The sequence below is a fragment of the Manis javanica genome, chromosome 2 (genome assembly GCF_040802235.1).
Source record: "Manis javanica isolate MJ-LG chromosome 2, MJ_LKY, whole genome shotgun sequence".
NCBI classification, from domain to species: domain Eukaryota; kingdom Metazoa; phylum Chordata; class Mammalia; order Pholidota; family Manidae; genus Manis; species Manis javanica.
In genome coordinates this window covers 163,892,731-163,911,067 of record NC_133157.1, presented here as the reverse complement: position 1 = coordinate 163,911,067, position 18,337 = coordinate 163,892,731, and the positions used below count along the sequence as shown (strand labels likewise).

Sequence of the window (18,337 nt, the reverse complement as noted above, 5' to 3'; positions counted from 1 at the left end):
TTCTTTGTTCTGCAGCTCGGTCTGCTGTCCTGACAGAGAGGATGGAGGAGGAGGAGGAGGAGGAGGTGGTGGAGGTGGCGGAGTCTGCAGCAAAGGTTTGGTGGGGGCACTGCTGAGAGACAGGGCAGTAGACGAAGTAGCTGAAGTAGGAAACCCAAGCATGCCTGCACCGGGAGGTGTTAAAGCTGAAAATGACAACAGAGATACGCCCACTGTCAGTGCACGAGCAACATGGAAGGCTGGCTGCTTACCACCTAAACAGGGCTCACGGTGGCTGCGGTGGCGTCGGAAAAGATGTGTATTCCACACGCCAGGAAGAGCCACCCGCAACAGCTTTCCTGGGCTTACAACATTCCTTATGTTAGTTTTACCTCCCACCACAATGCTGAGGAATGGAATCCACACAGTTTAGTGACATTTCACTCACTCAGAAAACGAAAGGCTCTCAAATTATGACAGACACCTTGTCAGAAGAAGAACACGGTGGTGAACAGCCGTGCTTATTTCTGACAGTTTCCCAGAGCCCTATTCTGTACTCATTTTGACCAATTTTTACTGTACCTCTGGAAAGGCAGGCCACTCCTCCTTTGCTGAAGCAGTCTGATAATCACTACGTCCACTAAAAGTAATTAGCTATCAAATAAAATGAAATCCATCTGCCTAAGTTCCAGTAGAAAAATACATTTACACTGAATAAAGGTGAAAAGCTGATTAAATAGCGATAGTGAATGACCACTGCAGACACCAAAAAACAAAGAGCAGTGAAGTCATTTATTCATTACAAGGACTGGGCATGGTTAGGCATGATTTCATTTTTAGAGGTGCAGGTTAAGTTATGTATTACATCTTAACAATTTGGCTGATAGGAATTGAAAACATTACCACTCAAATGTATCACCCCCAAAACATGCCTCTTTCAGGTTATGCAAAAACCATCCTTACTTCATTAGAGAAGGGAAACTGCATGCTCAGGAGGCAGACACATGTAGGGTTTAGGATGGCTCCTATCATAACGGGAGAGATCTTTGCCAGATTTCAAGGATGCAATCTGATGTAGTGGCTGGGAATAACCTATTACAGAGCCATTTTTCTGAGCTGGATAGTTGGATGAGTAACTGAATGACAACTCAGGATAGAAAAGGGAATTGTAAAAGTCTGTGCCTTTCCTGAATAAGTTTATTAGAGGCTAATAAAATTGAGTGCAAAAGGAACAGACCAGAAGCCTAATGCGCAGTAGGTTCATTCTTGAATGAGGGGAAGGCTCACTACCAAACGTTCAGGATGAGGACTATTATGGAGGCCTGATGGGCTGATGGAAAAATTAACCAGGAGGTGAATACAGTTTAAATTATAGGTCATAGTTGTAGAGAAAAAGATCAGAGATTTAACATGACCATCTTTTTAATACTGGTCAGTCTTACCTCTATGCTAAATGCAACATGTGGGTGTTTTAAAAAATGAAACCAAGTGTAACAAAACTGTATGCTTGTATTTCTTCAGCTAGAACACAACTTTAGTTTCTTAATTAATCTTTACCTAGCTGAGAAAGTTTTTCTTAGGCTGAGCGTTCAGGGTACTCTGAAGTCCTCACCATCACTCTCAACTTGACCCTAACCATTATCATATTACTGTCAAATTACCCTAGCTTACTACTGGCTGACCTTCTTTTTAACCGTATACACCCAATTCATCTCTGACCTGTTTTGGAATGATTTCTGTAGTTGTATATTAGTGAGAGTTTCTAAGGAATGTCCATCATGTTAGAGACTAGCTGCTCAATATCTTCAATGTTAAGTGGGGACAGATGCAAAAAATTCCATTTTTTAAGTGAGAAGGTTGAGTCCTATAGCTGTTAGGTTATTTGACAGACAGAAATTTATGACTCAGTGGTAGATATGGGGCAGAGAAACTAAAATTTTTAACTGCCACTCAAATTTATCTTCCTGTCTAATTGAACCAATTTCAGAGGTTAAATATGCAAAATGCAAAAAAAAAATATCCTTGAAAATAACATGGATTTCCAGGAGAAACAAACATCAAGATCTTTTATCCAATTTAGTATGATGGACTACTTAGATTGATTGGTTTTAGACATAGCCCTAGAGAAAACTGTGAGGTAATGGAGTTGCTTTTGGGGGCTTAAACTCTCAACTCCCTCACATTTATTCCTGCAGTACTATCTTCATCTTTCCGTCGCTTCTCCATAAGATTTTACTTGCAAGAACCAAAGATATGAATATACCTATTTCTGAGAAGGCTTAATATATACTAGATTAGATAATTTGAGGCTTCTTCCAGCTATGGTGTTTTGATTTCATGATATTTTATGCTATGTTCCATTTAACAAAGGATAATGCATTAAGTCAAAGGAATTACTATCTAATTATGGAATTTAAGGCATGGGTGACACAGGTGGAAGAAGTTTTAGTAAGGACAAAAGAGCCTTCCTTGCATTGTTAGAATGATACTATATTGTTAGCCAGCTTCTTCTGCATATTCATAAAGCTAAACTTAGTTCTAGGTCTAGTACCATTAGACTTCATACTCAATAATTACACTCCCTTCCACTTAAGTCTTTCTCCCTCTGAGTCTAAGGTAATTTCTGGCTTACCTATCTTTCTGACATGAGCATTTAAGACACGAAGAATTTTAAGGAACTAAGATTTAAAAAAAACAGCAATGGTAGTTAGAAAGCAAAATGGATCAATACTTGCTGACTCAGGCCTTCCCATCAGTTGGGGTATACAAGTTTCTATCTAGAGGTCATATAATGAAGTAATGGAAATTGCTTTAAGACTGCAGTAGTAATGCTAACTACTATAGTCAAAGACTAGCAGAGATTTTCATGAATCCAGCATCTTGAGGGATTAAATTAGTCAGCTGAGTTAAATTTATCAGCTGCTAAGAAAAAAATTTTAGGAAAAGAGATACGGATAAAGGATAATGAACAATGTACATTGGGCTTACTAGTAAAGACATAAGCCTGTAAAAGTTTGCAATTGTTTTTTCAAAGACAAACATTCAGTAGCCAACTGTTATATGAAAACTAGAAACAGAGGAGAAAACTGAACAGTAATCATGATGCAGAATAAGCAGTGGTAACTACAAATTAAATGCATGTCAAATTTTCCTGCCTGTTCTGGAGTTACAATGAATGCTAAAAATACATTCTTTCCTGTTCCCTAACTCTACTGCAGTTCTTTGAAATTTCACTGAGAGATTAATGTTTTGCTACAGATAATCTCACACTCTCATCATGTTGTTTGTTTTTGTTTTCCTGAAAGTAATACTTGCAGAAGAAAATGCCTGTCTCACAATGAACTTAGATATAATTCTTTTTCCTCAAGTTTCTTTGATCTAGGTCTCCCAGAGGCAGTTTGTTTTTCAGGTGAAAACATAGCTAATTATATACATGGGGCCAAGGACAGTTGTGCCAAAATTATTAAAGACTTAGTCTTATCTAGATTTACCCCAAATATGCTAGTAAATTACATTGAAGTATGAGAAAAATGCAAAAGGCATGTTCTAAACTTCCATTTAAGAAGACTGGGTTAGGCAGCATTTCCAAATACTAATGCAACATGTAAAAATCAGACATTACTTAAAATGATAACATAAATAAGTTGAAAATAGAAAACCCAATTATTTTTCTATCCATCTTGAGCAAATGCCAAAGAAAGCTAACATCCTAAAGAATAAAATGTAAATTTAAAGTTTTAAATTTTTTTCCAGGTGTACAGGCGTGGGATTTTTCTATTGCTACTTTTGTTTTTTTCATAGTTGATGATAGAAAAAGACAAATGTGGAAAAATTTTTTGGCAGAAAATAATTAATTTTATTAAAAAATGAGTAACAGTAAGTAGTGATACTAAACTCAGGACTGGATCATTATCCAGGAAGCAGGCACACGTGAGGTATATTACTCTTGAAAGGGTCTTCTTTGTGATTTTGGAAGACTATAAATTGAAGATTTCTTCAAAGTAAGGTAAGTCTTACAAACATTAAAGCTAGTAAACCAGAACAGAATTCTGCCCCAAAAAGAATAAAATGGATGTTGAAATCAGCAAATTAAGAGGTTGATTAATATGAAAACTGAATATGTATGTTGCAATTACATGAATTTTGGGACATAGCCTTTGGAATCTGACTTACTTTATGGTAAATCTCATTCAGTGGAGTCCCTTTTTAGTGATTTCCTTGAGATCAGAGCCCTCAAATCTACCTTCAAAGTGGTGAGATATCTTTAAAATGAACCCCTTTCCATAATTTAATCCTATTAAAATGGGCCCAAGATGAACATGTCATATTCTCGAAGTTTATTCATGTAGATAAGGAACTGTTGCAAAACCCCCAGGACATATATCATATATGAAATGCAGAAATATTCTCCTTATATAGTAATTTCCTCTTTTTGATTTCACCTAGCTGGTATGTCTATTTCTCCCAGAAAACAAATGAGATATTTGTTTAATGAGAAATACTCAAAGATGATAAGAGAATGATGGAGAACCACAGCTCCATTCCCTGAAATGATTAATATTCGCCATTACAAACCACAAGTAAATTAACCTAAAAAGGATGTGTGTTGCAAATGTGGGAACTCAGACTCTTAGATGGGGTTTTGCTGGTAACTCTGCTAGGTTAATGTTTAAAATCTATCATAAGGAACTAATTCAAGAGACATTGCAAATTTCAGTAGGTATGTTCACAGACTTTTTCTCTCTATAACACTCTCTGGTCTGTTTTGGTCCATGAGTTAATAAAGCAACTGATTCAGGGCACTGAATTTTTCAGTACCTGATGCATTTAAAGATACTACTCGCTGAGGAGGACCTGCCTCCATCTTCCCACACCCTGAGAGTTAAAAACAGGGCCCATATTTCGGGGGGAGGATATAAATTGTATTTATGGCGAGTAGAAAGAGGGAAAAGGTCAGGTTGTGTAAGTATTTCATGAACATGTCTCCCCTGCCTTCTTACCTTCTCTCATATAGGCCCTGGGGGTACTGGTTTCAGAATGACAAACCAGAGGGACAGTCCGTGAAGGACTCATTGTCCAAGCAAAGGCCTGCTGAACCAGTAGAAAGAAAATCAAGATGCTCTATCGCGTTTAGGTGGGTGACTATGCAGGCATCATTAATCAAAGTCGACTTGCGCATTAAAGGCACAGACACTTCAACTGTTCTTAGTGCACGTAAAACATAAAATTTTACTGTATTTTATACAATATGTTATCTAATATTAAATAACTAAATTATACATAACTGTTCATAGAGGAGTTTTTCCACATTAGACACTATATGGAAAAACCATTTATCATAACTGATTATAGGAGTTTTTCCATATAAGACATTTTTCTATGGATTAATAATCATAGTGATATATAAATTGGGACTGAAGACTAATAGATTCATCAGCAAAAGAAATCAGCCAGTGCTTTGATGTTAAAATAATCATATCTGGCTTATTTAAAATGTACAAATAAAACACATAATTGTAGCACAAAGAATATCCAGATAATTCAGCCCCATGGACTATGTGGGGAGAAGGTATTGGTGTGACAGCTAAAGGAAGGGACATTGAGGAAATTTTCTCTGGAACATTCTTTATATGTGTAGCTCCATTCTGCTTCTCTCTAATGACAACAAGTCATTCGGGACAGAGAACCAGATAAGCTAGCAAGATACCAAGAGTCCATTCAGTATCACTGTTTTCATACGTCCCAAGCTAGAAGTTAAAATAGTAACGTCTTCCGAAGATCAAATGGCAATTTGCTTTTTATAAGAGAAAGATGCAATTTTATAAGAAATTTAAGTAATGTTTGAGACTTATATAAAAATGTAAAAAGCTCTCTCATATTTTGGAAAGTTACTAGACATATGTAATCGGCTCACTGTAGATAGGTCCGTCTAGAATGTCAAAATTTCCTTCAAAAAAGGAAAAATAAACTATCACTGTTAATTTGAAAGTAAAACTTACTCTCAAGAAGAAATTATAAAAATCATTTTTTTAAAGTAAAATTTACTCTCAAGAAGAAATTATAAAAATCATTTTTTTTTCTATTTTGGATGGTATGTAACTTTCATATGACATATAAAATAGTTAACATTTTTATATGTTTGGCTATGTGGTTGCCTAGCACACTATATTCAGTTTTTCAGCCTAATATAATTAGATACCTACACTTCTTCACAAAGTCTGAACTGCACAAGTTATATTTCTCTTGATGAACACAGAACTGGATTCTCCTCTGGGGTTGCCTCAAACACCTTTATAATTCTGTGTGACTTAATACTAGGACCTTGTGTGGGGATGGGGGTAAAAAGGCATGGAGAAATATGAACATATTTCTAAGGTTATTAATTTATTTAAATAATAAGTAACAATGGATGCTACAAAAATCAAAATCTTTTATCAATGCGAAATTACAAATTACCACAGCAGTCATATGTTTAATAATTAAATTTTAAACATAAGCTTTATTACCTGCTAGGTATAATGTGGGTGAATTCCTGTGGCTAGAGGACCCTTAACTTTTGAACTTCCTTGTACTTATGGGAAAAAGACAAACATGTCCCTTGGAAAGAGCATAAATTAAAATACCAATTAAATGTATTATTTAATGCTTAACTTTCTTAATATGTACACTAAATATTATGCAACATGTTTGTGCTGAAATGCCAAATATTATGCCACATGTTTGTGTTTGAAATTAGTATTGAAATGTGTGTATAAAGGAATATGTCTAAGACATAAAGATGATATAAATAATGTATTTCTGAGACACTGCTGTGCACTACCTACTCTTCATTTTTCTGCATATGTTCAGGTTGACTTGCTTCCTGGTTATTAATTATAGCCAATAAAACATGTATTTCAAATAATTTAATGATTTTCCTTATTGAAATTAAGAAGAGATCCAAATGTACCCTGTTCTTGGTTACACATGATTGGCTTCCTAATATCACTTGGTTAATTAGACTGACTTTCCTTGAAATGACTTACTGTTTGAGTTTTGTGGAAATCCAGGCAAGGAGGATGGACCATTCATTCCAGGGAGAAGGACTGGAGGAAGGCCGGGGAGTCCAGGATAGGCTGCTGGCAGACTGATGCCGTGAAGGGAGGTGCTGTCCATCATGCTTGGCTGCTGTACCGCTAAGCCCAGCACATCTGAAGCTTTCTTTATACGATCAAGTTCTTGCTGTGCCATCAGCTGTCGAACGGTGGTTGGGGCCAAGTAATCTTTCTCCCGATCAAGCTGACTCCCAACGGTCTCCCTCACTTTCGAAATGTGCTGCTTGGAGAAGATATGATCTCTGATGGACAAGCGGGCAGAGTACTTCACCCCACAGAGGGTACACTCTGGTTTGGTGCCTTCTGTTCCACTTTGATTAATCATGAAAGGCTTCCCTATGTTGATTTTAAATTTCTTTTCCTTTGCCCTTGCATTCTGGAACCACACCTGCACCACACGCTTGGGCAGACCAATCTCATTCCCTAGCATTTCACACTCTTGCATGGTTGGAGTTCGGTAGTCGCTAAAGCAGGCCTTGAGAACCTTGAGTTGAAGATTGCTCATTTGGGTTCTGAAACGCTTGTGTCCTGGTCGATCGTTACTTTTGGATTTGAAAGGATTGCTGGATCCAAATGGATTCGGTGAACTCGGGTCAGCTATGCTGGATGTTTCGCTGCGGTCAGCATTGTCGTCAGGGTCATCCGTGATATAAAAGCTTTGGTCCTGCTCACCATCTTTATCATTGAAGTGTATGGAGGGACTCGTGAGAGAAAAGAGAAATTTTTCATCGCACACCTCCGTGGTAGGTGTGGTTGCAGTTTTCGGCACAGTGTCCAGAGTTTTGGGCTCCTTGGGGGACAGAGCTGGCTTCCCATCTCCAGAGCTCCCCGCGGTGCTCTCCATCTCGGTGTTCCCCTCGTCTCCGGTGGTAGCATCACTGATTGCTGTATTAATTGATGAAGTCTCATCAAAATCAGTTTTATTTTGATCAAAGCCGGCCTCAGCAGGAGGGGCGTTTAAATTCTCTACATCCTCAGAACATTCTGCTTTGAAAGAAGAAGGGCTTAAAAGATTCTTCGGTGACAGCTCTGCTGTTTTACTAACAGGTGTTGACACAGTTGAAGCCAGTTCATTCTCACTTGATAGATCAATTTTTGTTAAGGGCAAAGATGGATAATCAAAATAAATGTACTTCTGTGGGCTTTCTCCCCCATCTTCTGTTGTTATCAAAGGGCTTGGTGGCAAGCTGTATCCTGCCTGCTTTCCTTCATTCCAGTGCCGAGAGCGAATGTGGCTTTCCAAGGCTGACTTTGCTTTAAACAGGGCTCGGCAGAACGGACACCGTTTATGGGACTGCGCGGGACCCACTGCCCGGAACTGGCCTTTCCTCTCTCGGGCTCGTGTATTCTGGAACCAGACTTGTACGACACGCTTTTTCAGCCCCACTTCACGTGCAATATGATCAAGCATTTTTCTGGTAGGATTGGAATCCAACAAGTATTTTTCGTAGAGGATTTCCAGTTGCTCCGGGGTGATTGTGGTTCTCAAGCGTTTATCTCGGTGCTGGTCTTCACCACTATTCCCTCCCTCCTTTTCACTGCAATTGTTATCTTCTTTATCATCCAGTTTCCTTTTAAGGGAAGCAGCAACGGCTGCAGGGGCTGTGGCATGGGAGGAGCTGGTCTGAGGTGGCATCTGTGCGAGAGAACCACTCAGCAGCTGTCCAGTCATCAGTGGGCTGTTGGGATCGAATATCATGTAGGGCATATCCAGAGGCCTCTCCAGGAAGGGAGAGTGGAGGAATTGGTTTTGCGCAGCAAGGAAGTGCATGTGCTGGTGCTCCTGCCAGAGTTCCAGAGTTGGGAAGGCAACTGTACACTGATCACATTGGTATTGTAGTAATTGTGGAGGTAGACTGTTCTGGAGAGAAGTCATGGAAATTGGCAGTGGACTGGAAGGGACCGGAGTCTGGGAGGCTGAGGGAGGTCTTCCCACAAGCTGGGGTGGTTTTGGTGGCTGTGGCTGTGGTTGAGCTGCAGCAGAGGCCTGCAGTGGGTCTGAGGAAGTTGACGCTAATGGCAGGGCTGGTTTGGTGACTTGAGAAGGGGGAGAAGGGTCACGCTGCTTTGGCTTTTCTGTGGGATATTCAGGTTTTGGAGATGTCTTCTCAGGTTCTGGTTTGGGTGAAGGAATCAGAGGGGTGCTAGTCCCAGAGCCACAGCTTGCTGCAGGGACGACAGCGTTTCTGGCTGCATCCGTTTGGCCAGACGCTGTGCAATGCCTATACACGACTTGGTCGGCAGCATCCATGGAGTCCTCGGTTTGGCTTTCGTCTTGGGCATCATCATCTTCATCCTTATAACACTGCTTTTTCTGATGTGTGATCAAGTCAAAGATTCTGGGGAAAACCACATTGCACTTTTTACACTGGTACTGCATGTTGCTTGTTCTAATATACCGTTCATTAGTGAGTTCTCTTTTTTCATTGTCTTTCGTTTCTGCTTGATTCTCATAACTCTTCCGTGCCTTCTGTCGTGCATTCTGGAACCATACAACAATAACGCGGGTAGGTAAATTGAGAACAGTGGAAAGTTGTTCTATTTCATCATCTTTCGGGTAAGCATTTGTGTCAAAAAAGTCTTGTAGGACCCTAAGCTGGTAGTCGGTAAACCTTGTTCTAGAAGACCTTTTACTGAATGATGCGTCAGATTTGTAATGTTCTAAAGAGGACGGCTGTGGATCAATTCTGATGTCTTCCAAAACAGTTATGGGAGGATTGCTGAAGTTGTATGGTGAATCCTTATTTCTCTGTCGCTCCTTAAAAAGCGTATTTCGAAACCAGTGCTTGATGACTTTTTGAGAGAGGCCAGATTTCTCTGCCATTTCTTGGACCTGTTCTTCACTCGGAGAATTATTGATGTCAAAGTAAGCCCTCAGGATTTTCAGCTGGTCGTCTGTAATTCTTGTCCGTGGGCGTTTGAACTGAGAATGTCTCAAGAAGTTGGGATCTAATCCGAGCTGCTGCTGGCAGAGCTGAGTGAGGTCTGCCGAGAGAGCGTCCATCTGGGGCAGCTGCAGAGCGAGCTGAGGGGGAAGCGCCGGGTGTTGTACGGGCTGCATCATAATGGAAGGAAAGAGTGGCAGGTCTAGGGAAACAGGCAGCTGGACTTGTGCCGGAGCAGAAGGGGGTGGCGGTGGGGGCGGGGGTGGGGGTGGAGGTGGGGGCGGGGGCGGAGTGGGCGGCGGAGCCTGGAGGGGAGTAGGCCCTGTGCTAGGCACTTTGACGGGGCCCAAGGAGGCTGGCTGTGGAGGGGCTGCAGGCAGCGGTGGAGGAGGAGGCGGTGGAGGTGGCGTCTCTGGCGAGGATGGAGAGATGGGATAGAGCCTGTCGTAGGCCTCCCTGTATTGACGAGCAAACTTTTCTAGGGCACCATATGGAAAAAACTGCCCGTGTACATGTTCTTGGTGACTCTTCAAAATGAGAACATTGGAGAACAATTTTCCACATGTTCCACATTCCAGTTTATCAGTATTTTCCCCTTCACCGATTTTGCCCTTCTTCTGAACCTTCTGCCTGTTCTCATTATACTGAATGACCAGTTCAAAACCAAAGTTTTCCAGTAATGCTTTGGCTGCATTTCCTCTCGCCCCAGAAGCTATTCGGGGTGGCAGGATGGATGGTTCCAAAGATTTCTGCTTCTTTGTGTCCTTACCTTCTTTGAGCCCTTCACCTTCACTTAAAAATTCTTGCTTTGGCTTTTCTTGCTTTTCAGCCATCTCTTCTGCCTCCTTGTATGGGGGCACATCCTTCACGACCGGGCAGTCTGTGGTGGCATTGCTAGTCTGCTCCTGTTTCGATGCCTTGCTCGCCTGCACCTGCTGCTGTTTTTGAGACTGCAGCTGGGGCTGTGTGGCCTGAAACTGTTGCGCTTGCTGCTGGAGTATCTGCAGTTGGGTCTGGCCAACGTGATGTTGGGTTTGAATCTGCTGCTTCAAGTCTTCAAACAAAGATCCCGCCATTCCTGTCATGCCTGGCATACCGAATGTGGCAGAGCCTGGCAAGCCCAAGTCTGGCCCCAGGCTGAACTCTGTCCCAGGTATGTAGAATGGAAAGAGAAACTGAGGCTGCTGAAACTGCAGCAGTGCTTCCGGGGTCATAGGAAAGTGAGGCAAAAAGGCCGGGTTTAGAAACTGAGGCTGAAAGAATGCAGCTTGTTGTTGTAACTCGTGCTGTAGTTGCATCTGAATTTGTGCTGGTGACTGCAGTGGGTGATGAGAAGCTTGAGCAGAGATTAATTCCGGAGTTTGCTTTTTATTTAGTTCTTTGGCATCTAAGTGGGTTTCCTTGCTGCTTACCGCTGTTAAACTCATGGAATCTAACATCCCTTGGCTGGGACTATTAACAGCTGCAATGCTGTGCCCAGTGGTCACGTGACCACTTGGCTCCAGTTTTGCGGCCCTCGCCTTTGTCTGGTGGAGCACAGACCGCATGTGGATTTCCAAGGTAGAGCTTTGGCTGTACGCAACATTGCAGATGCTGCACTTGTAGGGCTTGTTGTCTGCGCTGCTGTTGGTTTCTTGGGGAACAGGACTGGAGGCTTCCTGCAAGACCTTTTTCAACTTATGCAGATGAGAAACAGAATTATAATGGACCAAGAGAATGTTCTTTTGGGTGAATGACTCTTTACACACTGTACATTTATACGGGCGAGATGGATCAAGGAATTTTTCCATTGTAAAATTTGGCCCTTTTCTAAAAGGTAAGGTCCGCTTTGGTTCAGAGCCCATGTCATCTGGAATAGAGCTGCTATCACTTCCTACAGGACTTGCCTTCCCTTCGTGGTCCACCTCGTACTCTCTCTCCAGTTCCTGCTCCAGGGCATGGTCGTCCTGAGCCATAGTTTCACTCTCGGCCCAGAGTTCACCATTCACAGGCAAGGAGGCATACAACTGTTGAAGTTCAGCTTCACTCAGTTCAGGGTGGCCTGCTTCCAAGTGTTTTTTTAAAGCCTGGAATGTACGAAAACTACGCTGGCAGAGATTACACATCGTTGCCGCCCGAATCGCATGATACTGGGAATGTATCTGAAGCTTCTGCATAGTCTTAAAAGCCAAGCTACAATGGTTACAGCGATACTTATAAACGTGGCGGTCCGAAACAGAGAGTGGCTGCCTCTTTTGCTGTTCACTCAATTGATCTTGCAGTGTGTCAGGGATTTTCATATCCTTACTGCTGTTTTTATGCCATTCTGACACCTCAATGGTTTCCTTAGCTGGTTTCTGCTCCTCACTCTTTATTTCCACACTAGCCTTTGAATCATCAAGACCTGCCATGCTTTTGTCATCCACTAGACTTTCACCTATGGAAGAAAGCAGATACATCACTTATAAGAAGAAAGCCAACTGCTTAATGCCACCAAATAGTGTAAGTAAGAGTCTCTGAAGGTTTCTGATTACTTGATTCTTTGAGGAAATGATTATTGAGCACCTATGTGGCAGGCACTGTATCAGACACTGGGGATATGAAATCACCCTTGACCTCAAGGAATTTCAGGACAGGGAAGAAAACAAGTCAAAGGTAATTAGAGTATGCTGCAATCAGTGTGCTACCAAGGGCCATAACCATGATACCGGTGTCCAGGAATTAGAGCACACATTGACACGTGGGTCACCCAAGGGCAGTCACAGATAAGTAGATGCTACATGTGGCTCTTAGAAATGCCACACTTTTTTGCTCCTTCCTGCTTTTTCTTAAAGTCTGATAATAATAATCTTGGAACATCCCCACAAATGCCCCCACAAATGCCCCTGATTTTGATCATTGCCTGGCATACCTGAATACTTCCCAGATCCCTCAGCTGTGATGGCTGCAGGAGTGTCCCGCTCCGATTTCTCAGAGGAGGCTGCTGGCAGTAGCAAGCTGTTTGGCACCATCACATCAGGGGCAGGAACCTGTGAAAACCCAAGGGGTTCATGTCAAATGCACCCCGGAAGTCACAGGTTCCATTGCATGTGCCTCTTGGCAAGTTGCATATTCCATTTAACATCTTTCCATTCAAAGCGGGGACATTGTGTGTATCTTACAGGCCAATGCCATCCCTTCCAACTTCAGACCAATGCTGTTGCAATGCTGTATTCTTTAAAATATGGTCTGAAGGTTTTTGGAGGTCTAATTCTTTTATGATGATAATCAAGGAGGTCTGAAACTCGACGTGCCCACGTGAGCCATTTGATTAACAGATATAAAAATAAGACCACAAAACACTGAATAAGCTACGCCTTGTTTTTTTTCCCTAAGCAAAAGAGACAACAAATGGGCCTTGAACTGTGATGTTTATAACACAGTCAGCAAAAAGTTTTAAGTACTGCAGAAGACATAAATTTCTACCAACCAATAATTACAGACTTTGTGTTGATACTTTTACTGAGATTATGTCACACATGCATCAGCATTTGGTATCCTTACTGTCATGAGCAGCTTCTCTACACAGTCTGGAGACACACTGTGCAGATGTGTCAGATGCAGCTGGAGGTGCATTTTGTTGCTGAGGATGTCCTGGCAGAGGGGACAGCAAATGACCGGCTGCACTGAGTGCTGGGATAGGACATGCATCTGGATGCGACTTTGGTCTCTACTGTTGTAGTTACAATAAGGACACTGATAGAACTGAAAAATATTGAATAAACATGGCCACTATTAGTCAGTGTATTTTGATGACTTCAGAACATTAAAAGTAATACCAAGAGTTAATTATATTGCCAATTGCAATGTTAACATACAATTTCAACAACATGGAATCATTTAGGGTTCTACAATTATTAGGGGCAATAATTAAAAATAAAAACAAAAACAAAAAAGCACACAAAAAAATAGGTTTCCCCAGCAAAGGGGGAAAAATCATATTTACCTGTTCATGACAGAATTTACTGTCCTCTGTCGGCTTTGATCTTTTTGTTGCAATATCCTCTTCCTTTGCCAGCAGGAGTGGCTGGGTCCCCCCTCCCACACTGACTTTTAGTTCCTTTTCTGGTGTGATTATTCCTGCTGCCCCAAAAAGAATAGAACACATCAATTTTAAAAGACTAACAATGTCAAATTCTGAAAAATTACGTGATTTTCAAGTAGGTTGACTCTAAATCCACTGAATCACAAAAATAACCGGACAAGCACTTTTAATCTCAAAAGGCAAAAAGCCCACTTCTTTTTGTCCACCGACTAAATGGATTTTATAAATATATTTTAAAATGTACTCCAGTCTCATGTTTAGATAAGCCTAGGTGCCTTGAAAGATTCATCAATAGCATGTGCTCTCTGGTGTCTCAGAATGCCTTTATCACATTAAAGCAAATCTCCTCCCATTCACAAATGCTAACTTAGAAAATAATTATGTTTAGCAATGTTTAATTACCTATTTCTTTTCTAAAAATTCTTGGACACTGAAAAGATCTGAAAATTCTGAGGAGAGCTAACTAGTTATAATTCAGAAATGAAAATAATATTTCTAGGTGGTGAATGTAGGATTTAAAAATTAAGTAGGCATATCTGCTGCTGCATTTGTGATTTACTCTTTGCTTTAGATGTTTTAGCAGTTGGCTGGACACATAAAATCATGATCCAAATCTCAAGAAGACAATTGTTTTATGAGGTTAATCCAAATACTCGGTGTTAAAGACAGTTTAAATTTTTGCCTAGATGAGCTATGTAATGTGCAGGAGCCTCACACACATCAAAGAAAAGAGTGTGATTCTAATTTCCCAATCTAACAGAAAATTCTTTCCAGCATCAATTTTCCCAATAATCTCCTCTGCGAGGCTGGATATTACAGCGACATTGGGTAGGCATGTCACATACATCTCACGACAAACACAAAACCTCATTTACCATCTATTCCAATCTCATCATAGCACGGCATCATCTGACCTTTTTTCTGCTGTTTATTATGAGTATTTCTAATTTTAACTTTCAATTTTCACCATCTTCCAGTCAATTTGCAACTAAATTATTTCCAGGGTGAGGACACTATCACTGGACAACTGGGTGCAAATATATCTTGAAATGCAATGAAGCTAAACCATTGATTGCTATCAGACCCTGCGTAAATACAGAGTCTAGGCGTAATCTGATTGTATGCTGTGCATGAAGATTTATCTTGATTTTTTTCAATCCACATACGGTTCATATAAATGAACAAATTGCATTTTATTGCAAACTAACACAGTTTTAATTTAAAAATAAGGTCAAGGATGTTATGGAAACAAAGTAAAAATGAACCAAAAAAATACATTCTTTTTTTTTATCCTGGATAAAGATGCATATTTTACACCATATAAGTAATTTCAGAAGTTTCAAATTCAGAAAGAAATTTTAAAGTAAGAATGACTCTGAGGAGACCAAAATTAAAATAGAACCTAAATGAGGTAATGACAATAATTTTATTCCCTTGAGGTTTGTGGTAGGTACAGAATTAGTGCTTTGCGTTCAACAAATTACAATGAGATTGACTTCCAGATTTACAAATACTAGATTTTATTTGAATGAGTACTTTTGTACCATATATACATATGCGTTGGAGAAATTTAGATTCTTTCTAGATATTTGAAAAAATATTTCTCATATTTATATTTGAATGAGCTTAAATTTGAGATAGACTGAAGAATTTTGTTCAATATTAAATAATATCCAAGTATTTGATACCCAAAGATATGTCAAAAACAGGAATGTTTATTTCATAATTAATTCAAAGCAAAATACATTTTGTGCATTGTTTTGAAGTGTTAAACAGAAAATAGTATGATATATAGTATTTGCAAATAAAATTTACTGCTTACAGTGTCAGATCAAGTTGTTTAAAATGATTGCCATTTAAATCAGCAAATGTCTGTCAGTTGCTTTCTCCTGTGAGACTGGAAGATGTCTTAAGAAGTTCCCCATTAATGGGTAAGAATATGTTAATAGTATGTCATATTCCTTCAGTGTACATGGTAGAATCAGTCATGACCAAATAAGTTGGTCCAATTCCCTATGTTACCAAAGACAGTCACATACAAGTTAAAAGAGAATGTCCATGACTTTTACTGCTTATAGACCTTATGGAACATCAGAAATAGAATAAACCTCCAGAAACTCCTAAAATCTATTAAAGGTGTAAGTATGGACTTACTTTCCTAAGCATATATGCTCTAATATTGGTGATATAAAGGATCAAAACTTGATTTCAAGGTTTAAAATATTTTATGAAGATTATATGATACATTGGTATAATTAATCTGTGTTCTTATTTTGATATTTATTAATATTCATCAACAATGCAATTGTTTTTGAATTTACTGACATTCCATGCTGCATCAAGAAAGAAAGAGTTAAGTTTTAGGGTCATTAATTCTTTGTCATTGTGATAACTGTTGGCTATAGTGTTCCACCTACTATATGTCAACTTCAATATTTTTTGGCTAATCAGTTAATTAAGACCATGATCTTAATATAAGCTAGAAGCTTCCTAAAAACCATTATATTCTGATTTTAAAAGAAGTTATAAAGACTAGGCTCCTAACTGTAGCTGGGCACCCCAGAAATGCATGCCATTGATAAAAAGAAGCAGAGAATGCTGAGATGCAATAAGACAAAAACAGACTCTTGAGAATAAAGCAGGTCATCAGGATTATTTGCAAAGATGATGGAAGTTGCATGCAAGCTTTGCTACTAAAGGGCACTATCTCAGGTGTTATGGCCTCTCTGGTAAATTATAGGAAATAACTCTGTTTTTTCTTTCATTGTTTTATCCTAGAAACATTATATATTAAATAAGGACCAGTCAATTTTTGGAAGGTTTGATGAAGTTTTGTGATTACTTACAGTTTATCTGAAACTTTATTTGAAATAAAAAAACCTACTTGTTACCATAGACAAAATTTGGAAATACAATCATAATTCATTTTGTGTCATTAAGGACATCACAATAATCTCAAGAAACATTGCCATTTTACTGCATTTAAGCAAAAAAAAAGGAAGTGTAATTTAAGCAAAAAAAAAGGAAGTGGACTAAATTGCCAACTAGATGAGCCAATGATTATCTGTCAGTTATGGGATTATTTAACTTGCATGAGACTGCTAATATAAAAATGACATAATTCATTTCAATTCAGATGCCGCCTACTTAATAATTTTCAATTCCTAAAATACAGAAGGCTGTCAAATGGTTTATACTCATAACAAGTAAGGAAAATCCAATAACACATATGTACTCAAAGCAAATCTTGAAAAACAATAAAACATAATACTGAGTTATTATTTATCAATCAGTGGTATTTGTTAAAGTTTGAATACTATAAAACTTGGATGTAACAGAAGACGTTATTCAACTCCAAATAATTCTAAATTATAATTGCTGGTACAGTATTCTTTCTAATGAGACTAGAATGAAAGGATAATTTTAATTGCAGTAATGAAGGTTAATTTCCATCTTTCCTGATGTTTACTCCTTTATTAAAAAGTGGTCCCCTTGGCCATGGCAGAGACATATTACATTTTCAATGCAAATGTATTAATCTGGATAAACTCTATATTAATTCTTGTACTGCACAGAGCTATAATTTGGATTATAATTAATCTAAAGTGGCACTAGATTTAAATGACAATATAAATGAGGCATTAGGAGGCTTTTCTATTATGAATGAATATTCAACAAATATAACTTGCATATTACAAGTCTCATTTTGAAAGCTCTAGTCCTAGAGATTAATGTCAGCAATACAGCACAACAGCTTACACAAACATAGTCTCCCTAACATGTGTTAATTCCTTCCTGTCTAGGAAATTCTGTATTAAAGTGGAGTCATGCTATTTTCCCATCTAACGCAGTAAGGTAGTGATTAATTTATAAGTTTGCCAGTATTTTTTGACATTTATAACTGATGTAAGAAAGAAATGATATATACATAAGTGGTTACTCAATCATTAGAAATATTTACAAGGAGAAATATCCATATAATAATTTTTTCACCTAATCAGATTCAATTTAGAAAACAAAATTTTGTTCATGTTCATTATTAATAACAATAACTGTCTTGAAATCCAGGAGGTTTCAAGGTAAATATTTGCATCTCAGTAATTGCTTTTAGTTAGCACTTAAATCCCATTTCTACCCCTATAGATATACCTGGGAGACATTTATAAAGGAGTAAAAATTTGTTTTAAACAATTACCATTATGCAATGCTCTGTATCCTCTCGGATGCCCAAGTTTTGTCTGGATGGTACGATTAGGAGCCCAAGAAAGGACAATAACTCATCAGGCCATTAGGGAGTGACTGAGCTCATTATTTAT

General features: G+C 39.1%; 1 protein-coding gene across 6 annotated transcripts in view; it reads right to left on the bottom strand.

Moving 5' to 3' along the window:
* Positions 1 to 18,337, bottom strand: part of ZFHX4 (zinc finger homeobox 4) — a 170,036-nt gene that overhangs the window by 3,733 nt on the left and 147,966 nt on the right. For 3 of the 6 annotated variants that reach the window (XM_073229724.1, XM_073229727.1, XM_073229725.1), the window contains exons 7-11: positions 13,923 to 14,059; positions 13,481 to 13,681; positions 12,849 to 12,966; positions 7,005 to 12,374; positions 1 to 185 (exon numbers count right to left, since the gene is read on the bottom strand). The exon at positions 1 to 185 is cut by the window's left edge and continues 3,733 nt beyond it. In XM_073229724.1, coding sequence (XP_073085825.1) covers positions 1 to 185; positions 7,005 to 12,374; positions 12,849 to 12,966; positions 13,481 to 13,681; positions 13,923 to 14,059 — 6,011 coding nt within the window. The remainder of the gene's footprint in view (positions 186 to 7,004; positions 12,375 to 12,848; positions 12,967 to 13,480; positions 13,682 to 13,922; positions 14,060 to 18,337) is intronic. The other 3 variants (XM_073229726.1, XM_073229728.1, XM_073229729.1) reach the window with 2 other exon arrangements.